This window comes from Podarcis muralis, chromosome Z (genome assembly GCF_964188315.1).
Source record: "Podarcis muralis chromosome Z, rPodMur119.hap1.1, whole genome shotgun sequence".
NCBI classification, from domain to species: domain Eukaryota; kingdom Metazoa; phylum Chordata; class Lepidosauria; order Squamata; family Lacertidae; genus Podarcis; species Podarcis muralis.
The window spans coordinates 38,770,805-38,793,346 of NC_135673.1; the positions used below are offsets into that span (position 1 = coordinate 38,770,805).

A 22,542-nucleotide genomic window follows, 5' to 3' on the forward strand; every position below is an offset into this window, starting at 1 on the left:
AATTGGAGCCAGGAAATGTATGGTTGCAGACATGATTCCTTAAGTACAGGAAGAGAGGGCAGGAGGGAGGGACCAGGTAGAATGTCATTTGCACACCAAGAAGTGTGAAAAACAGGTTCTAAGGGTAACTTGCTTTTGACGCATGAGAAATAGTCTATTGATGTGATGTTACTGAATGTGCATGACATAGGAAAGCTTATATTTCAGTGACAGTAATTAAAGTTCATTTTCCTCACATCTATTTTAGGTTTAGCTAGCTTCTGTGGTGCTGTTTTTCGAAAATACCCTATAGAACTAGCTGGTCTACTTCAGTATGTGGCAAACCAGCTAAAGGCTGGGAAAAGGTAAGTAGAGCATGGTTACTTTAGATCTCAAAAACTATGCCAGTTTGGTAGTTTTTGTTGCCCTCATTGGAGTATTTTAATATATTTTGATTAGTTGTGTTTAATATAACTTTGCAATCTTTAAGATTTATGAAAATCCTAGGATTCAAAATACACTAAGACATAAACAGTTGGGTAATTTGCACCGAGCAGCTAGGTTACATTCACATCTCCCAGGGAAATTGCACAGAGTGCCTACTACATTGTGAAACTGCATTGAAGTGCTCATGTATACGGTCTGCTGTTCATGTTGCTGTTACAACATCTTGACATTGATGCACTTGGATTGGAGACAAAGTGGTTTGTGCTTCATGTGCAAGTAATTTCAGAAAGATATTGTAATGGGCTCTTAGACCTTTCACAATACTTTCAGTAGAGTTCAAGAGCAGTGGTTTTACCTGCCTATGTTTCACTCTTTCTCTCTTCCCCCCGCCCCCTCGCCCATTTTTGTTCTCATTCTTTTCCATAGCTTTGACCTGCTTATTTTGAAAGAGGTGGTACAAAAAATGGCTGGAATAGAAATCACTGAAGAGATGACAATGGACCAGCTAGAGGCCATGACTGGTGGAGAGCAGCTGAAAGCAGAGGTGTGTTTGAAGCTAGAGAGAAAAGAAAAATAGATGTCCCAAAAATACATACATAGTAGCTTAGGATGTTTCACCTGCTGTACAGTTGTACCTTGGAAGTCGAACGGAATCCATTCTGGAAGTCCGTTCAACTTCCAGAATGTTTGGAAACCAAAGCGCGGCTTCACCAATCAGAAGCCCCGTCTGACGTTCGGCTTCCAAAAATAGTTCGCAAACCGGAACAGTCACTTCCGGTTTGCAGCATTTGGGAGCCAAAACGTTCAAGAACTAAGATGTTCGAAAACCAAGGTACGACTGTATTTATTTTTTAAGGTAGATGAATAATTGATACACCTCTGAAAGGTATATTAATACAATAACAACTATGGAAATAATTTTAGTAGCAATCTAGAGCAGCGTGTTCACGTGCCTGATCTACGTGTAACACTTCAGATTCTTAGCAGCAGTTAAACAGGAATGTTTAGCAGGATTATTCCTCTTCTGTCACACACAAGTTTCTCACTGCTGGCCTTAAGCATTCTTAACTGGTACCATCTTTAAATATGGTTAACTCTTTGTTTTAAATTAAATTAATTATTACTTTCCTGGGGCTCAAGTACCTGCTCACTTGGCTCACCCCACCTCCACAAAGCTCCCCTTCCCCTTTCTCACCAAACCTCCACAGCTTGCTACTGCTGCAAGCCCAGCTCACTCGCCCGCTCCACTTGCCCACACAGCTCCTGTCATTTAGTTCACAGACGCAACTCACTTGCCTACTTTAAACCAAAGATGCGATCCCAGCTTGCTTGGCCGCCTCCACCAACTGCCTGTCCAAGGCTTCACCCACCCTGGAGCATGTGCAGCCCGTCACCAGTATAACAATGGACTAGTTTAAATATGGCATAGAGAGAGAGAACTGTCCAAAATCACAAATAAACAATGCATTGTTCAGTTAACTTTTTAACGTTTGCTTCTTACCAAAGCAATAAATAAGGGGGTTGCTGCTAACCAGGGATTCGAAACCTGCCTTCAAATGTGTTGTGAAATCCTGGCCAGCAGTGAACTTTCCTGTTTGCCTCAACGGTGGTTAAGATTGGTATTTGGACCATTGCATAGCATAGGAAAGGAGGAGAAGTGCATGTTAACATGGCCTTCCAGTTTCAGAACACGCAAGTGCTGCTATCAGAATGCTCATCTGCAGATTCAGTTATCCAAACATAAAGAATTACACCCAAGCCTCAAGTGCATGGCTGATTGAGATACCCAAGCAGCCAGACTTTGCCCACTACTTGACTTGTTTGTGCATTTTCGGTCAGAAACCATGGAAGAGAGGGAGGTGTGAAGAGAGATGAAACAAAGCAGTTTTTCCTTTGTCTCACTTTTGCTGGTTGGCTGCAGCCGTTTTAGGAAGAAACCAAGGTGGGAGTGGGGAGAGAGATCACAGATTAGAAATAATCGAAATCATCAGCTCATTGTGCAAATTCTTGGAATGCATTGTGATTGGAAAGCAGGGCCTGCATATACTGGCATGAAGACCCTCAAAGGTTGCCCAAGAAGGTTCATCACCCTCAGCCTGAAAAAGCTTCTCAACCCCAGATCCTACTGTAAGCCAGGAAATGTCAAATTTCTCTTAAGCATGCTAGGGAACTGGAGAGGAAGAAACATTCTAACTCAAGGTTTCCTGAAGGCTATTTACTGACAGGGTTTGGCACTGTACACCTTAATTTACATCCTCTGCTGTTTTTCTCAGTTTAGGTATCTTAACTACATTTCTTCTTTGGGCAGGGTGGATATTTTGGGCAAATCAGAAACACTAAGAAATCTTCCCAGAGATTAAAAGATGCACTTTTGGACCACGATCTTGCTCTTCCATTGTGCCTTCTCATGGCTCAACAGAGAAATGGAGTGATATTTCAAGAAGGAGGCGAGAAACATTTGAAGCTGGTGGGAAAACTCTATGATCAGGCAAGTGAAATGATCACATTTGTGTTTGTTTTAAACAAACCTCCATGGAAATGCCATGTATACTGCATTCAGAAAACTGAATTTATATTTTGTGGTATAGATGTTTGTTTTACTTGTGTTTTGGGTTCTTCATGAAATTTACAAAAAGGAAAACTAAGTAGCTTCAGTCATGGCAATCCCTTACCATCCATAATGCTGTCACATTGTTTGACAAGATTCCACTGGCCTGCATAGCTTCTGTAAGTTCTGTTTCAGGTGTGATCTTGTACTGTACTGCTAACCAGATTCAGAAGTGACTACAGATTTAGTTGACTGTATGGTGTTGTCATATCTGAAGTTGCCTTGAGTATTCATAAGAAATACATAAAGTTTGTTACTGAGGAACAAAGTTTGTTACTGAGGAACATTAGTATTACTGCATGTTTATTACAAAAAGTAGTGATTTTCCAGCTATTTTCTTGATTTTTAGAAGGTTAACATTATATTTAAATCTCATTGAAAAGTCTGATCTAATACTTCTCTATTTTTTCTATTCAGTGCCATGATACTCTGGTACAATTCGGTGGATTTTTGGCTTCCAATTTAAGCACAGATGATTATATTAAGCGAGTGCCTTCCATTGATGTTCTCTGTAATGACTTCCACACCCCTCACGATGCTGCATTTTTCCTTTCACGGCCTATGTATGCACATCACATTTCAGTAAGTACAGATGTTCAGTTAGCTTTCAGTCTGTATATCCAGAACACACAGATGTATTGAAAATTAAACCTGTCATTCCACTGATTCTTTTAAAGGGACCTTGCTGAGATTGAAAGCGCTCCTCATTCAGTTACTGGGTTTAAAATCTAGCTGACTTAATTTCTTGGACTTAGTTTTGTATTTAAATCTAATAGAGTTAATAAAAAAGGGATTTTGTTTTCTGTTTGAGAAGTGGATAATTGAGTTCTTGTGTCTTCTTTTTATTAGTCAAAATATGATGAATTGAAAAAGGCTGAGAAAGGGAACAAACAGCAGCAGAAAGTTCACAAATACATTACAGCGTGTGAGCTTGTGATGGCCCCTGTTCATGACTCGGTGATCTCCTTGCACATCCCAAAGGTCTGGGATGATATCAGTCCACAGTTCTATGCTACGTTCTGGTCACTGACAATGTATGACCTTGCTGTGCCACATAGTAGCTACGAACGGGAAGTCAACAAACTCAAAGTCCAGATGAAAGCTATTGATGACAATCCGGAAATGGTATGTATCGTTTTAAATGTATGTTCGCTTGCCGTTTTTAAGAATCTTATCAGTTCATGAAAACCATTGATCAAGAACAGTTGACAGCATTAGATAATAGGCTTTTTTTTAAGCAATTACATTTTCTGCTCTGATGTTTTTAGTTACCTTGCTCTTCTCTCTAAATAAAAAAAATACTCCCTACAATTCTGCCTGAGCACTGCATTTCTGCAATTCTGGGGCCATTCTAGACCTCTCCACCATCGAGCTATACAGTGACTAGACACAAGAGAATAGCGCTATTTTCAGTTGTAGTGCCTTTCAGTTGTCGTACCTTGGTTCTCAAACAGAATCCGAAAACCAAGGCACGGCTTCCGATTGGCTGCAGGAGCTTCCTGCACTCAATCAAAAGCTGCTTTGGATGTTCGGCTTCCAAAAAACGTTTGCAAACCGGAGCATTCACTTCCAGGTTTGTAGCGTTTGGGAGCCAAGGCGTTCGACAACTAAGGCACGACTGTATTAGCTTTCCAATGGCATTGAATTGCTTTACAAGGCTCTGTTAGCAGCAGAATAATGACAGAGGAATGTGGTATGTAAGTTTACAAGGAGTGCCAGTGTTGGGCATAAGCCAGCAGATGTTGGTCCTGTCCAGCTCCCAGCCATTTAAATGGACCTTACAAAGGAGACTATCAAACCCTGGTGATTTGTGTTGATATGGTTTGTGGAATAGAAATATAAGGAACATGTTTTACACCTTAATAAGCCAGCTCTTTGTGAAAGATCAGTTTTGAATCTATCCATGTGGTCAGATGGTATAAGGTAAAACAGAAGGACCCCTGACAGGTAGGGGCTAGGGGCACCATGGTAGAAGTAGGCTTCCATAACCATTTACCTAACTGAATGGGGAATCATAGACAGAAACAACAACCATACACACCTTCCTTTAGATGATCCAACAATCAGAAATGAGCACAAATGGGCATCTAGGAGTGTTAAAATTCTGCAGATCACCTGTAAGGAAAAGGAGTGGGCTGCAAGATAAAGTGCGTGCTCACTTTCCCACCAAATAGCAGTTTAGCAGGATTTTAAAAGGTAAAGGACCCCTGACAGTTAAGTCCAGTCGTGAACGACTCTGGAGTTGTGGCTCTCATCTCACTTTACTGGCCGAGGGAGCCGATGTTTGTCCGCAGACAGTTTTTCTGGGTCATGTGGCCAGCATGACTAAGCTGCTTCTGGTGAAACCAGAGCAGCACATGGAAACACTGTTTACCTTCCCGCCGGAGCGGTACCTATTTATCTACTTGCACTTTGACGAGCTTTCGAACTGCTAGGTTGGCAGGAACTGGGACCGAGCAACGGGAGCTCACCCCGTCGCAGGGATTTGAACTGCTGACCTTCCGATCGGCAAGCCCAAGAGGCTCAGTGGTTTAGACCACAGTGCCACCAGCGTCCACAGCTCCACCCGCAGGATAGTAAGCACACTATGACATCTGAACACGCCATTCCTTTTTCGTAGCCTCTGAACAAAAAGAAAAAAGAAAAAGAACGCTGTACAGCTCTTCAGGACAAGCTTCTTGAAGAGGAAAAGAAGCAGTTAGAGCACGTGCAAAGAGTGCTGCAGAGACTGAAGCTGGAAAAGGATAATTGGCTTCTTGCAAGTAAGTAGGATAGACCTTTTCATCACCAGCCACTTACACAGAATTGCAGCATTCTGACTTTGGCAGCATCTGTGTAAATGATTTGATAAATATTTGTAAATGAGTTACTGTTCGTTCTTACTTTTTTGTAATGAATATAAAATTCATTACTTGAATGCAGACCCAAAAGTTGGCAGAATTTTGGCACTTTGGGTGGCAGTTTCCCTCACTTGTAAACATATCTTAGGGCAATTGCAGATCTAATGCCGTTGCAATTGTAATTATGCCCAAGAGATTGAGCCTTGCAACTTTTGCCCTTCCTATAGCACATTCTCTCATCCTGCGTTAAATGGGTATAGGATCCCTCTTTACGGCCCAACTTCAACCTGTCTTCAGTAAGTAGGTTACTGGTTTAGGCTTAACTGTCTTATCACTGGTACCCATTTATCTCTTAGTAGTTTTTCAAGATTGGGGAGGGGGGATTTCCTCTGGGGAGAAGATAGAGATACCTGGTTGAGGGCTACCTATCTCAATCTGATGGCTTCATCAGGCAAGGACACGCTGTGCACCCAAGTACTCCCACTTTATTTCTTCCCTTTATCAGTAAATTTAAATGCCTTTTTGTGCATGGTGCATGTGGCAAATTAATTTTACTGAAGATTAGATGGTGATGTAATGATGACCTCTTATTTGTTTATTAGAGTCCACCAAAAATGAGACTATAACAAAATTTCTGCAGTTGTGTATATTTCCTCGGTGTATCTTTTCTGCTATTGATGCTGTTTACTGCGCTCGCTTTGTGGAACTGGTGCATCAACAGAAAACACCAAACTTTTCAACACTTCTTTGTTATGACAGAGTAAGTAGCTCTTGTTTAGTATTATGATTCTTTGAGTAGTAGTGATGAACCCTTTCCATCAAGGAAGGAAAGACGCACTAGCTGAAAGACGTATTTCTCTGAATTGTAACTCTTAGAGTATAGGTAATAATGTCAATTCCTTTGCTAATAGAGATTAGACATATTATGGAAACTTGAAATGAGTGGTTGCAGGAAAAAAAGAATCCTAATCTTTCTGGATCAGAAAGCTATTTGATGATTTGGTAGCTTTAAAAGACTGAGAAAGTTGTTGCCTTCATAGGATACTAATGAAATCAGGAAAGTTAATTTTTCAGTGTTTAAAAAATTATTATACAATTGTTCTCTAACTTTTGTAATAGTAAGGCTTTTTGACATCAGGTTACACTAATACAAGAAACAAAACCTGACTGGAGTGGAGAGGATAATTGGGGATTTCATTTTCATTTCCTTCAACAAATTATTGGAATAAAATCCAGTGTTTCAAGTATAAAAACTTGGTTTCATAGCATTGTAATGTGTCAATAAAAAAAATTTCTTGCAGGTATTCTCTGATATAATCTATACTGTAGCCAGCTGTACTGAAAATGAAGCTAGTCGATATGGGAGGTTTCTCTGCTGCATGCTTGATACTGTAACTCGGTGGCATAGTGATAGAGCCATATATGAAAAGGTATGTAAAATGTTCAAAATGCTCATTTGAAAACCTGTCATACTTAAAGAAGTATCAGTGTTGCAGGTGTTTTTCCCACTAAAGGAAGTAGAAACTTTTGCCAGCCCATATAATAGGAGCTTGGTGTCATTCGGAAGGACTGTATCATAACTAAAAACTGATACATGTTTGTAGAGTGTTATACTATGTTTAGTAGCTTCTGTAGAAGGCCTGCATTTAAATCCTAGCCTGGGGGAAACTTGTCGTTGTATTTTAAGTAGCAATATACCCATGAGATCTTGACTTCCCCTGTCTAGCCTTAGCCATACCAATATCTGCCCCCCCCCCCCAGTAGGCTCATATTTCAATAGCTTTGTATAAACCACTTTCATCTTAACATGCTTCTTGAATAAGCTTAAATACCTTCTTTGTGTACATGCAGGAGTGTGGCAACTATCCGGGCTTCCTCACCATATTACGGGCAACTGGTTTTGATGGTGGGAACAAAGCTGACCAGTTAGATTATGAAAATTTTCGGCATGTGGTACACAAGTGGCATTATAAGTTAACCAAGGTAACCTGACGACACTGTGAAGCTTGTTGGTTTTGTAGTTTTGCTGAGAGCCTCTTGGCAACATCTTCCTCTGCCTTTCCTAGGCATCGGTACACTGCCTGGAAACCGGCGAATATACACACATCAGAAATATCCTGATAGTGCTGATCAAAATCCTTCCATGGTACCCCAAAGTTTTGAACTTGGGCCAGGCTTTGGAGAGAAGAGTCCATAAGATCTGCCAAGAGGAGAAAGAGAAGAGACCTGACCTATATGCATTAGCGATGGGGTAACAAATCCTTCATTTAAAAACATGACTAAATAATACAAGGAAAGCATTCCTGGGGTTTTTTTCTAGATCAGCTTTTTACTTTAGGTTGACTTTGCCTTACCTTGAAAGATTGTGTATCTGTTGGTTTCAGAGGAACTTTGGGTTTTTATTGTAGATGGCTTATTTGTCAGGAACCTTCTTGGGCACACTAAATTCAAAAGTCCTGTCCTTAAAACGTTTGCGTAAACTTAGATAGTACATCTAGAGTTTAACAAAGTTGGCAGATAAGAGCAAGTTGATTAAAAGTATAATATAGGGTAGAAAGTGTTATTCTGTACATATTGAACTTTCATACTTCTTTGATTAAATCCTCATGTATTTTGCATTTTGTACCACATTCTTATACATGCTAACCTCCTTTCTATGTTCCAGAAAAAAAACTTTTAATGCATTTCATTCATAGTGTCAGTGATTGGTTATTCTTTTCAGACCGAGGGGAAAATATTTTGGTGGCAGAGGTTTTGAGGATCACAGTAAGGATTAAGTTGTTACAGTTGATTTGAAGAGAGCTATGCGATTCTACAAAATTAAATGTTTGTATTTAACTTGGCTTAGTTAAACGACCTACAGTTAAATCATTTGCTTTATCTTTTCAAGCGGCTATCCACTTCTTGTGTTTGTTTTTTTGTGTGTGTTGTGCGTATTTAACACTTTATGCGACTTACAGCTATTCTGGACAGTTGAAAAGTAGAAAACATTGCATGATCCCTGAAAATGATTTCCACCACAAGGATCCACCCACCAAGAATGCAGTACCTACAACAGTCCAAAATGGGCCCGGAGGAGCTGGGCTTACTTCTTCACTCACAGTAAATGCAGCTAAACTGGAAGAAAGCACAGCTGAGGAGACTGGTATGTCAGTTACCATAAAAGTAGCAGTATAGATGGTGGGAATTCACACTGATGTTTTCTTAGTTAAAAACATGAACAGATAAGGGCCAGTTTACACATGCATACCTGTATCATCAGCTAAACTGCTGATGACCTGCAAGAGTGAGAAGTTACTCCGTTGAAACACTTTATGACTGAGATAGTGAGTTAATGCTCTTTCATGGATAGAATTCTGGTCCTTTATGCACATACATGTGTGAACCTGCCCACTACTTGTTTAGCTCGGTATTATCAGGAAGGGAAAGATGCATGTGTGCTACACATTAAATAATGCTGAATTGATTTTTTTAAATAAAAAAATTGCCTACTTTGTGATGAAAAAGTTAAGCACCACCTTACCCAAGAGCAAGCACTGTTGAGCTCATTGAGATTTAACTTTTGACATTTATAGGATTGTACTATCAATGTTCATAATAGTTCTTTATTACTGTATGAATAAGAATTGCTGAGGTTAATCTTAGTGGTATTATTATTATTATCCGCAATGTAACTTTTTTGTTACTGACAAATCCTTATTGATGCGTACTGTTTCTCTGTAAAACAAATACGATTTTACTTGGGTGTTAAGCACAGTATAATTTGTTTTGAAGAATTTATACTTCAGTTAGTCTATTGGTTTATTCATTGTCAGTATCTTTTTTTTTCTTTCAACAGATAAATTATTAAAGGAGAAATCTCAGGGTGCTGTTAAAGTGATTAATAAAGCTGCCAGTGCAACACCAAAGCTGACTACGAGCAATGGAAGCAATGCTTCCAACAGGTGAGTAACTGCCACCATTTTCTCTTTAGAATCCAAATTACATTGGGAAAAGATCCGTACAGTCTAACCTCCGTTGTCAAATGTAATCCGTTCCGGAAACCCGTTTGGCTTCCAAAATGTTCGACAACCGAGGCGCGGCTTCTGATTGACTGCAAGAGCTTCCTGCACTCAAGCAGAAAGCCACATTGGATGTTCAGCTTCTGAGTAACGTTGAAAACTGGAGCATTTACTTCTGGGTTTTTGGTGTTTGCGAGCCAAAACATTCCAAAACGAAGCCATTTGGGAACTGCTTGACTGTATCTTCAAAGGACGACAGAATTCTGGGGTTAAAATGTTTCCATTTTGCTTGGGATGAAATGGAGACTTCCCACTGGTGCACATGACCATGAGGCCATGTAGGGATGGGGTAATGCAACTTTATGGGCCTCTAATGTAGGGATGTGACAGAATTCAATTATGCTGACCCACTTAACCAACTGAAGCAACCACTGCTCCAGAAATTTTTTTTTGATGCCACTCACCACTTAAATTTAAAAAGTGAGAGTATCTCTTGTTAACATGTTTAGGAAAAGCAGAACTTAAAAGGGTTTTTGCACTCTATAGAGAGGGATGTTTTAAATTAAGGATGATTAAATCGCATTTCGTGTTAGTACTGATTTCCTTTTTATTTCATGTAGCAAAGTTATAAAAGAAAAAGAAGAGAAAGAGAAATGCGGGAAGGAAAAAGATAAGGAGAAAAAAGAGAAAACTCCAGCTGCCACTCCTGAGGCCAAAACACCTGGGAAGGATGGGAAAGATAAACCAAAGGAAGAAAGGGTGAACAAAGAAGACAAAGCAAGAGATAGCAAGGAAAAGACACCTAAGTCTGATAAAGAGAAGGAAAAGAACAAGAGAGAAGAGAAGTCGTCAAAGGATGAAAAATCCAAGATCATTGTGACCAATGCTGAGTCAAAGTCAGCTGCAGAAAAGGAGAAAGAGAAGGAGCCGTCCAGAGAGAGAGAAGTAACCAAGGATGTGAAATCCAAGGAAAACATTAGAGGAGGAGGAGGAGGAGGAGAGAAGGCTCCAGTAGCTGGGTCCTTGAAGTCACCTGTTCCCCGATCAGAAGCATCAGAGTGTGAAAGGGGTAAGCTCACCTCCTTTCTTGTGGTCTTCTCTTTCCTTAACTGTAACACATAATAGGGTAGAAGGTTTTGATTTTGATTTTTTTAATGGAAGCTGCGTGCCAGTTAACAGATTAAGCCATTCCTTGTTTCTCGTGGAAAAGCTCCATAAAATTGGTAAACCATCTTGAATATTTGAGGCTTGTGAATTTCCAAGCACTTGACCTGACTCACGTTGATTTTAACGATTTAATAAATTAGTTCATTCCTCTCTCTCTTTCCTAGAACAAAAACGTCGCAAAGTTGATACCCATTCTTCTCCATCACATTCCTCAACAGTAAAGGTTAGTATAGCCTGAGGAAGGCAGCGCCCATTTTAGGCTCTCGGTGTTTGGAATGCCAGTGTTCGACTTCCTTCAAGTTTTGTGCCAACTGGAGCCATTGGAGGTTTTATATTGCATTACGAAATGCGTTATTTTTCTTGGTTTGGTGGACTCTTTTTTCATATTAAAATTTTTAAAAATATTTTTTAAAAAAAAATTAGAAAAAGAAATTAAAAGCTTCAAGGACCTAGCACAAATGTTGTAAATAGAATTTGGAAGTGTCAAGATTTTTTTTTTTTTAAACCAAAAAGTGCCTCACTGTTTTTAAACAGTCAGATATATTTTTGGAGTGCAGTGGTAGCTACAAGCAAACGAGTGTCTTGCAGCACGCAGAGAGAGGAGCCTATTTTTCCTGCACTAATGTTGAAGAATCTGTAGCACTGAAGAGTTCCTGGAGGATTGTGGGATATGCGATACCTCTGAATTCACCAGGCTTCTTGATGAGCTTCATACCACGGTGTGCCTTCCAAGGAGGAGCCTTGAAAAGGAGCCCCGTTTTAAAGTCTCCTTGGTGATCAGTTCTCCTGTAGTTGTGTATATTCAGTGAGCAGGCAGCTTCTGTTGCACCTTTTCCTGCGAGGTTTTTTATATTCCAGTGGGTTCCCACCCTGTTGAGCTCTGCGTTACGCTTAAGCCAGATGCGGCAGCCAAAACCTTCCACCCAGCAAAGAGAAAACCCCCAGCAGTCGAGTGCAGCACAAAACCATGGCTGTAGCCTTCTTGAAGACTCAGGGTAGCAATTCCTTGCTCCATGTTTATAATTTTATTTCTAAACCAACTAAGCTCATGGAATCTTTGAATTTGCAGTACGTTGAAGCTTTAAAACTGTAAGTTACCGATGCGTCATCAGAGAAACTGGGATGGATTATGTGGGTGTGTCGCCATCTTGCCAACATTTAAAAAAACCTATCTCTTAAGACGTTGGCATGAGGTGTAGAGCAGCTGGATGGAGTAGTACAATTTCATTAAAGATTTTGAGTAATGATAGATAGTTGGGATGTTGATCCTCAGGATGTTTGCTTGGGAGCAAGTCCCATTGGTATCAGTGGAATTCGGTCCCAGGCAAACATGTGGCAAAGATTGCAGTTTTCATTTATAATAGTATTGTTTTCTGTGCATTTATTTAAATAGCTGCATTTATAGCTATTTAGGGGAATGCTATTCACATGTTTAATGTTAAGTCAGGAAGGTAGAGAATTTCTCTCCCCACCTCAACCCAGTTGTATAGCTATTACTTAAAAATATAGCACTTCAATAAAATAAATAAATTAAGATATAATGTGGGTTTGGGTGTTTTAAAAAAACTAATTGGCAAACACATTATTTTGTAGCTAGGTTGTTCTTATTATTTAAGTGCATATGAGAAGTATTAATACTTCATTTATTCCCAGAAGGAGTAGCTGTTTTTTGTTTCAAGGGTATGGCCCTGCTTCCCCAAGTTCCTGAGTTTCTGAGAACTGTGCGACCTTACGTGTCATCTCCATTCATTTTCTACAGGACAACCTCAGCGAACTCAAGGACTCTTCAGCAAAGGTTTGAATCTTTCAATCACTCACAGAAAATAAATAAAAAATAATGGTTTTTGCAGGTTCAGCTGTGACAATTTTATAACATGGAGTACATTATAAAAATATGACACCAGGTGGCGCTGTAGTGCTGCAATCCAAAGTCAATGGTAAATTGCATTGGGATCTCTTTCTCTTTCTCTAGATATAGACAGTGCTTTTTTCTGGGGGACGGGGTACACATACCCCTAAACATTTTGTGGATCTAAGTTTGGCCTCATTGTGGGGCAGTATTTCAATATGAGTAGGAAAATGAGAAGTATCCCTAAACATTTTGTGGATCTAAGTTTGGCCTCATTGTGGGGCAGTATTTCAATATGAGTAGGAAAATGAGAAGTATCCCTAAACTTTTTTTTTAGGAAAAAAGCACTGGATATATAGATATATAGGAGTTTTTTATAGCATTTTTTAATATCTGTGCAGACCCTGCCTGCGTTAGCACCGCAAGATGCATTGCAAGCCATGTATGAATTGTGCAAACCTGGCTACTGCAACATGCTGCACTGCTTTAGTGCAATATGCCCACTGGTTTTCGGACTGTGTTCTGGAAAGCCCTACAAAGCTTTTTGGGGCTTCTTCCATATTGTTTAGTTCAAGGTCACACTTTCAGCTAAAGCAGGGCATCCCTGGGGCATGTCAGGCCCCCACATGGTCAATCCTCCTAGAACATGCGCTAGAATCCTCTACAACTATTCTGTGGTAGACATTCTTCAATAGTCTGATCAATATTGAAAGTATTCCCTGAAGGCAAAAAAAGTTTGATAACCACTGTGGCATATGAGCAACCAGGGGGGCTTGTCTTTTACCGAGGTGCTTGGAATGATTCAGCACTTTTGATGCGATTATTCCCTCCTGCCAATTCATTAAATCCCCCTGATTGCACTTAAGGTTTTATAATGTATTTGTGCCATATTTTTCTAAAGAGTTTTTGCTTGTTAGGAAAGCAGCATCTAGCATTTCTGTCCCAAATTGTTGCAGTTACATGCGTTTCCCCCTATGCTTTTCCTCAGCTGCCAGCTATGCTGAATGAAATGGGGGTTTTTTTAATTATTCTATTTTTCACGGGATTTTAGTTGGAAAAAGCATTTACTCTTTGTGCAAGCGGCAGTTCCATCTACGTGCACAAGCTGAAACTTCTGTGTTGTCTTCAAGGATTGCCCTTCAAAGGGCAAGTTTACTTCAGCTAGTGGCTTTGGAAGCAATCTCCTGAATCAGAAAGCTAGGATTGCTTTGGGGTTGGGCGAAAAGCAGACCTGGCCAGTGCTCTAACCTAAAAAATTTAAAATGCAGGTAGATTTGTCTGGCCTAGAAGCTGTAAATCTGAATGGCTAGTAAGTGCCGAACCCAGCAATTCCATCTCCTCCTGATAGTCCCATTAACTGGTTTTTAACTGACAAATCTCATTTGGACCTCCCTCCCACATTGTACCTTCCCTCTTAATCTAAATAGTCTATCCAGTAAGCCATTCTCTCTTCACAACACCCAACAGTAATAGTACACAACACTTCAGAAACATGTTATGGAGTTCCCTGCTGCAAGATGCGATGGCTGCTGGCTTTAAAAAGGCATTACAGTGGTGCCTCGCAAGACGAAATTAATCCATTCCGCGAGTCTCTTCGTCTTGCGGTTTTTTCGTCTTGCGAAGCACGGCTATTAGCGGCTTAGCGGCTATTAGCGGCTTAGCGGCTTTAAGAAAAAGGAAACAAACTCGCAAGAAGCAAGCCCATAGGGAAATTCGTCTTGTGGAATGACTCAAAAAACGGAAAACCCTTTCGTCTAGCGAGTTTTTCGTCTTGCGAGGCATTCGTCTTGCGGGGCACCACTGTAGATAGGTTCTTGGGGGATAGCTGTATGTATTAATACCAGTTGCTAGGGAGCAATAGCAGAAGTCTGTTGCTCTTGGTCCTGGTTGCAGGTTTCTGAGCAGCATCTGACTGGCCTCCAGGGAAACCAGGATACACCAACCTGATCCAGCAGGGCTGCTCTTAGGTTCTTGAAAGAATAGGGAGTACACTGATTTAGGTGTGGCGGTCAGTATGAGATGATAATGGATGCAACATTTATGGTTCCATTAGGAAGGGGCAAAGTTGCTTTGACAGGTGAGGGAGGAGACTTACTGATCTGCTTATGGATATATCCGAGATTAAACTTGCAACCCTCAGCTCCCAGTATATTTTATTTGGGGTTTTTGTTTGTTTTGTTTTTTTTGTACTTCAGAAAAGCCAGAAATAATAGGTTCTCTTGGGGAATAATTGCATATGGTTAGAAATAGCGGGCCCAGGTAAAGATTTCTGTTCTTGAATGGCTCCCGTGGGGAATGCTATTTCAAGAAAAACCCAAAAGTTGGGGAAATGCAGAATGTGAAGACTAAACTAGGTGGATATGGAAGATCCTTGAACAAGATCACACAATTTTTTTTGTTTAAAAGCAGCCATGAAGGGTGTTTTGTGTGTGTGTGTGTGTGTGAGAGAGAGAGAGAGAGAGAGACCAAGTGAGACTGGTGCCAGGTATGGAAAATCTGATAACTCTCTTCATGTATTTTTTACGATTTAAATTCCCTCATTCCCTGAAGCTATTTGCCCTGCAGGGAAAAAAAACCATATAGGTATGTGGGGAATATAAAGTGGGAAAATGCCAGGCCAGTTAGTTTAAACAGAGAAAAACTGAGCATATTTAAATATGTGTTTAAATATGTGATCAGATTGACCTGCCCCTGTTGTGTGGCTGCTTTTATTTTATTTTTGAAAATTTTGATATATCCTAACTACAGATCTTCTATATCGTACTAAGTTTGGAACAAGGCTTGCTCTATTTTTCTACTAAGTACTTTGTGCAGTTATTTTTAAAATAGGGAACTAGCTACTATGCAATATTATTGTAAGTAATTTTATGAGTTCTGTGCTAACCCATCCCCGAACTTGAATGAAAAATTATATTCATGCAACATTTCCATGCGCTGTCTTCTTTCTTGCCACCGAAGCTTAGTTATTTCATATAATCACCAACAATAAAGGCAAACGGTAGCATACAGTTTTATGTACCTTTTATAAATGAGCTTGATAACAAATCTTTTAGGAAGCAAGTGTAGTCTACATCATTAATGTTTCTCATTATTTAAATAGACTGGATTCACAATTAAGTTTGGAGTTCTACAATGCAAGCATGCTTGAACACCACTTTTGTCTGTTGTCCTTCTATTACTGAAATTTCAGGATTCCAGTATGTAGTAAGTCACAATGCTGAGTAAAACAATAAAATTGTGAAAATATTTTTTCCAGCTTTACTTTGAATTCAAGATATTCAAGGAATTTTTCAGAGTGGTGCATAAGGAAAAGCAGAGAGACTGCTAGAGATGAAAAATAAATATTTCTGGATTTCTGCAAAAGAGAATTATTTTAGTGCACCGTCATGACAGATAAGCTTTAATCCTTGGTAATGTTGCCTTAATTTAACAGCACTACATTAACCACTCAACTCCAACACTGTCCAAGAGTAAAGAGAGAGAAGTGGACAAGAAAGATTTGGACAAGTCAAGGGAAAGATCCAGAGAGAGAGAGAAGAAAGAGGAAAAGGAAAGGAAAGATCGAAAAAGGGTTTGTGACTTATACATAACAATTTTAAACTGTGGTTCTTAAAATATGACGACAGGTTTCAGCAAAGTTTTTAATGACTGCTTCTTGATTTCACTAAGACAAAACAGGGAGCAAATTACTACAATTTGTGGTGCAAGGAGGCACTTCAAAGGAAGAAGCAGCTTTTAACAAACCAGCTCTCTTTAAGCATAATATTTAAACTATTGTTTTGGAGATCTGTGTGTATTAAATTTATTAATGTTGTATCTGACTAGGATCATTCAAATAGTGATCGGGAAGTGCCTCAGGATTCAACCAAACGTCGCAAAGAGGAAAATGGAACAAGTACGTTCTCTCCAGCTTTTTCTTTTTTTGACAATGCCTAGGTGGTGATATGAGTGGCTCTATTTATGTAGCTTTTGTCTTTCCAGCTGGTTCTTCCAAACATAGTAAGAGTGAAAGTCCTTCAGATTCTCCTCACTCCAATGAGAAGGAAAAGGACAAAAGCAAATCAAAATCTTCCGGCAAAGAGAAAGGAGACTCAATAAAAGTTGAAAAGATGGAGAAAAGCTCTGGTAGCAAAAAGGCAAGTCAGACTCCCCCCCCCCCCCCCGTTAGTAAAATCATTGTCTTGTTCAGTGGATTTTAGGTAGCATGTGAAGCTTGTCCTTCATAATAATAATAATTGCATTGAATATAGAGTTCAGATCAGTAGCTTTTTAATGAGTGTGTGTATGTGTGAATGCAAGCTTTCATTTTAATGTATGAAGTAGAATACAACAAACCAGAAATTTTGATTAGGAAGAGTAAATACCTTGTTCTTTTTTTTCCCTTTCACTAACCTGGCCTTTCCCACTCCTGTGAAAGAAGAATCAAATGTGTTATGTATAAGTTATTATTTCTCCTCATGTTTTAAACTTGTTTTGTGTAGGAGTCCAGACATGATAAGGAGAAAACAGAGAAAAAAGAGAAACGGGATAGTACTGGAGGAAAAGAAGAAAAGAAACAATATCCTTTCACTGTGCCATTAGTCTTTGTGTCTGTTGGTTTCCCAAAAATTTAAAACAACCAAATTTCCCTTAATCTTTTGATTTACTCATAAGTCTTCAGACAAACACAGATAATGAACAATGTTCTGACCAAGGTGAGAATAACTTCTTGATCTTCTCTCTTCACTGGAGATGGGAAAGAATCTTCCTTGCCAAGTGGATTGATGGAAGAGGTACAGAGTGATCTGTTCCCTCCTTTGCCAGTCTGCTACATTTCTGGGCTTCTTGTGGAGGAAGAGACTTTCCTTTCTCTGCAGCTAGCACAAAAATAAGGTGGACTGGCAGAGGAGGGATGGAGCAATCGGCTCCTCCTCTTCTGGCCTGCTTACCCCGCTGCATGAAATTCCTGACTGCTTATAGCTTCTAGGCGAGTTGTTAAATACAGTGGTACCTTGGGTTAAGAACTTAATTCATTCTGGAGGTCTGTTCTTAAGCTGAAACTGTTCTTAATCTGAAGTACCACTTTAGCTAATGGGGCCTCCCGTTGCTGCCGCACGATTTCTGTTCTCATCCTGAAGCAAAGTTCTTAACCTGAGGTACTGTTTCTGGGTTAGTGGAGTCTGTAACCTGAAGCATCTGTAACCCGAGGTACCACTGTATGGGGTTGTGGATCTGTGGCAGACGTAGTTGCTGATAGCTAAGTTAATGCCAACTGAAAAAACTCAGCAGTCCTAAATCCAGCTCTTTAACATCATATTGATGTTAAAAAATGTAAATGTTCTCTCTCTCTTCCTTCATAGAGAATGACTGCAAAAAAGCATACAAATATAATGTCAAACCACATTATATGTGTAAAAAAATAGTGCCGAATCCCAAATAGTAGTCTCAGAGGTTGCTCTATAGAGCAAGTCTCTATAGCCAAGACTAAAATCATACAGTAACCCATGGATTCGTTCTGTCACTTGTTTTAAATGAAAGCTTTCTATACCATCAAAAACTGCTGTGCAGACTGAAGTTTCTGTCACTCTAGCTTTAGGTTCATTAACATAAGTCATTTTTCAAAAAGAACTCTCAAGTTGTTCAGTTAATAGAAAAATTCTACCAAGGTAGCCAGGTTAACCTGTGATCCCTTCAACTGCCTTGGTCGCGCTGGTCGATGATCTCCGGCGAGCTAGGGACAAAGGTGAAAGCTGTTGCCTAGTTCTGCTGGATCTCTCAGCGACCTTTGATACAATCGACCATAACATCCTTCTGGACCGTCTAGAGGGGCTGGGAGCTGGGGACATTGTTATACAGTGGTTCCGCTCCTTCCTCCTTGGCCGTGTCCAGAAATTAGTGTTGGGGGATGAGTCTGGGCTCTCACTTGTGGGGTGCCTCAGGGTTCCGTCCTCTCCCCCATGCTTTTAACATTCACATGAAGCCGCTGGGAGAGATCATCAGGGGGTTTGGGCTGGCTGTTCATCAATATGCGGATGATACTTAGCTCTACCTCTTTCAAATTGGAACCAGTGAAAGTGGTAAAGTTCCTGTGTGAGTGCCTGGAGGTGGTTGGAGGATGGTGGTTAACAGATTGAGGTTGAATCCTGACAAGACAGAAGTACTGTTTTGGGGGACAGGAGGCAGGTGGGTGTGGGGGACTCCCTGGTCCTGAATGGGGTAACTGTGATCCTGAAGGACCAGGTGCGCAGCCTGGGAGTCATCTAGTTATCTCCCTCTTGGACTACTGCAATGCGCTCTACGTGGGGCTACCTTTGAAAGTGACCCAGAAACTGCAGTTAATCCAGAATGCGGCAGCTAGACTGATGACTGGGAGTGGCCGCCTGGGCCACATAATACTGATCCTGAGAGATCTGCATTGGCACCCAGTACATTTCTGAGCACAATGCAAAGTGTTGGTACTGACCTTTAAAGCCCTAAACAGCCTCGGTCCTGTATACCTGAAGGAGCGTCTCCACCCCCATCATTCAGCCCGGACACTGAGATCCAGCGCCAAGGGCCTTCTGGCAGTTCCCTCATTGCGAGAAGTGAGGTTACAGGGAACCAGGCAGAGGGCCTTCTGGGTAGTGGCACTTGCCCTATGGAACACCCTCCCATCAGATGTCAAGGAAATAAGCAGCTATCCTATTTTTAAAAGACATTTGAAGGCAGCCCTGTTTAGGGAAGTTTTTAATATTTAATGCTGCATTGTTTTTAACACTTGATTGGGAGCTGCCCAGAATGGCTGGGGAAACTCAGCCAGATGGGCGGGGTATAAATAAATTATTATTATTATTATTATTATTATTATTATTATTATTATTACTACTACTATTATTATTATTACTACTACTACTACTATTGAAATGACCATACTGTGGCAGGGCCAGCCCAATACATTTTGGCACCTGAGGCGAACCACAAAATGGTACCCTCCCCCCCAAAAAAAACTCCAACCTTATCTGATGGTTGAAGTGTGAATCAAAGGCTGTTGTTTGGAAGAAAGGGCCTACTATGAAACATGCTGGACAGGTGATCCCGGAGGGCAACCCCCACCATTTTCTCATTAGGGGTGCGAGGAAACCAGCAGTGCCTCCTATTTGCCAAGAGGATGCTGAGGAGGCAACAGATCTGGTTTCCAGGAGCACTCCACATCTGTAGCTGCCACTCTGGCTGCTGCAGCAACAGAGATCTGTTGCCCCTGTGGATCATGCTGCCTGAGGTTATTGTCTCACCAATACAGTGGTGCCTCGCAAGACGAAATTAATCCGTTCCGCGAGTCTCTTCGTCTTGCGGTTTTTTCGTCTTGCGAAGCACGGCTATTAACGGCTTAGCGGCTATTAACGGCTTAGCGGCTTTAAGAAAAAGGAAACGAACTCGCAAGACGTTTTGTCTTGCGAAGCAAGCCCATAGGGAAATTCGTCTTGCGGAACGACTCAAAAAACGGAAAACCCTTTCGTCTTGCAAGGCATTCGTCTTGCGGGGCACCACTGTATGGGATGGGCTTGTATTGCCACATATGTATTTGTGGGGATAGGACTTATTTAAAGAAAGACTTATTTTAGCACAATGTCATTGAGACTTTGATAAATGCTGAGATTACTATATATCATGAATTCCATTTCAGTCAAAAGACAGAATTATGTATTCTAATACTTGAAATAATAATGGTAAAAGTTTGTCCATTTCTGATTAAAAGTCAACATGTTCAGATGTCAAGCTTTAACATGCTGCTTCAGCTATCAGTGGCTGCCCAGGTATTCTGTAAGTGTCAAAACAATGCTTACTTTGGGCATTCACGAGGTGAAGGGAGCTATCTCACTTTTTTTTATTCTTGATCCATTTATCTAATTTAGGAATTCCCGGGGGGCACTGGCAATCTTACCACTTGTCACGTTTCACTTCTAACATAAAAGTTGCACTCTTACTGTATATAAAATAAGGTTTTTGTTACAGATGGTGTTGCTCTCAGGTTAAATTAAATTCCATTTGTATCAAGTAATCCCCCCCTAAGTTACCACAGACTCCTTTTTCTACTTTTGCTCTTGGGCTGATACTAGGGCTGTAACTGCACAATGGGGACACGTGGTGCTTAGTTTTGTGCAGTGTTTCATCTCTTCAAAGAGGGTTTAGTAAGAATTCTCTCCTGTTCGTCTATGGGAAGTAGAGCATCATGTCCTGAGCCATGCTAATCCATTTTGGGCTTCATGCCACTGTAAAAACTGGGCATCTTTTTCATGCGCTTTGTTTATCTGAGTGAGAGCAACTTCACGCCATTCTGCTTGTTTGCAATCTTAGTTCTGTTAGTTTCAGCTCCTGATCCTTTATGAAATAGATTTAATTGTCCTGATGTTCTCTCTCTTTTTTAGGCAGGTTTGAAAATGAGAAGATTCTGAGGTGTGACCATATATGTATTTTCCGGAATATACATTGCACAGAAGATTGCGAATGAAGAGGACCCATCTGCATCTCCTTAAATTATTCAGTTCTCTGCTTTATTTCCCTCCCATTGCTGAAGATTTGATTGTTGAGTTGTACATTACTGTATTTTTGTTGGTTAGCTTCTTAAACATTTATTTTCAGTACCTGGCTGAAAGTGTTACATGTTCCATATTTTAGCACAATGTGCTGCAAATTGTTGCCATCGTGCAAATGAGGTTTATACGTGTACAGAGTTTCACATTAGGTTACCCAAATACTGCCTGATTTCAGTAATCCTTTTCAGATGGAATTGAAACATTTGCTGTGTTTGAAAACCCAACAAATAAACAGTTGTTGAACCTTTGGAATTTACCTCATTTAAAATCCAGTTTTTATTTATTGTTTCTAATATCAATAACTAAAACCAAGTGGGAGCATTGTTTTTGTGCGGTGCTTAAGAATTATTTGTATATTATGTGCACAGCATTTCACCAGTTGAAAAAGAAAAAAAAAAGGAACCCTCACTTATTGTTCCCCGCTACACCTTATATGTTTGTCATAATGTTTCTAGAAATTGGGAAATACTTCATTCCAAACAGAAATTTAAGAATTAGGTTTTCATATTACAGCTACAGGAGCTTTGTATCGCTGGACTTTAGTCAGGAAAAAAAACGTTTCACAATGACATTTCTAAGAAAAGTAAAACAATTTTTTTATCTGAAATTCTACCAGTGTAACCTTTTTTTCTAAATAAACAATAGTTTTCTCAATGGGTCGTAAATCATTGTGTGTGTTGCTTATTCAGGTGGTTCTGTACTGTAATTTCTAACTGTCGTATACTTTTGTCCTCTTCAGTCCACTTTGACACCTAATATATTTTTATTTTATTTTATTTCATAATTTTATTTCATAAGCTTTAGGGAATATTGCAGCCCAAGCAGTGGTGCAGCTAGGACTACACCTAAAGCAATGAAAAACAGGGTCACAAAAAACGCTGTGCAAATGTTTGCTTGCTTTTTAAGGGTTTGGGGAAATATAGCAAATTTGCCACAAGCTCACCATTACCATCTAGTGTCACATTTGTATAATGCACTTAAAACATCACATTTGCAGCTGTATAGCCGAGTCCCTTGCTGGAGTTCTGTTACGCTCTGCCTCTCCTTTTGATAAAAGAAACCAGCTTTTTACCTGATGCGTCACCCATCCTCTATTTCA

At 40.1% G+C, this 22,542-nt stretch overlaps 1 protein-coding gene across 9 annotated transcripts in view; it reads left to right on the forward strand.

Moving 5' to 3' along the window:
* LOC114588784 (THO complex subunit 2) overlaps positions 1 to 22,108 on the forward strand; it is a 57,938-nt gene extending 35,830 nt beyond the window's left edge. Inside the window, exons 19-39 of one of the 9 annotated variants that reach the window (XM_028714254.2) lie at positions 248 to 344; positions 853 to 970; positions 2,735 to 2,914; positions 3,452 to 3,616; positions 3,884 to 4,159; positions 5,655 to 5,796; positions 6,477 to 6,634; positions 7,176 to 7,304; positions 7,726 to 7,857; positions 7,941 to 8,125; positions 8,835 to 9,019; positions 9,713 to 9,818; positions 10,496 to 10,944; positions 11,207 to 11,265; positions 12,802 to 12,837; positions 16,325 to 16,462; positions 16,717 to 16,786; positions 16,873 to 17,027; positions 17,373 to 17,449; positions 17,538 to 17,585; positions 21,276 to 22,108. In XM_028714254.2, coding sequence (XP_028570087.2) covers positions 248 to 344; positions 853 to 970; positions 2,735 to 2,914; positions 3,452 to 3,616; positions 3,884 to 4,159; positions 5,655 to 5,796; positions 6,477 to 6,634; positions 7,176 to 7,304; positions 7,726 to 7,857; positions 7,941 to 8,125; positions 8,835 to 9,019; positions 9,713 to 9,818; positions 10,496 to 10,944; positions 11,207 to 11,265; positions 12,802 to 12,837; positions 16,325 to 16,462; positions 16,717 to 16,786; positions 16,873 to 17,027; positions 17,373 to 17,449; positions 17,538 to 17,565 — 2,885 coding nt within the window. In that variant the 3' untranslated portion in view covers positions 17,566 to 17,585; positions 21,276 to 22,108. Of the gene's footprint in view, positions 1 to 247; positions 345 to 852; positions 971 to 2,734; positions 2,915 to 3,451; positions 3,617 to 3,883; positions 4,160 to 5,654; positions 5,797 to 6,476; positions 6,635 to 7,175; positions 7,305 to 7,725; positions 7,858 to 7,940; positions 8,126 to 8,834; positions 9,020 to 9,712; positions 9,819 to 10,495; positions 10,945 to 11,206; positions 12,132 to 12,695; positions 12,838 to 16,324; positions 16,463 to 16,716; positions 16,787 to 16,872; positions 17,028 to 17,372; positions 17,450 to 17,537; positions 17,586 to 20,645; positions 20,671 to 21,275 lie in introns of those variants that run through there. The other 8 variants (XM_028714255.2, XM_077922500.1, XM_077922501.1 and 5 more) reach the window with 8 other exon arrangements.
* The last annotated feature ends 434 nt before the right edge of the window (positions 22,109 to 22,542 follow it).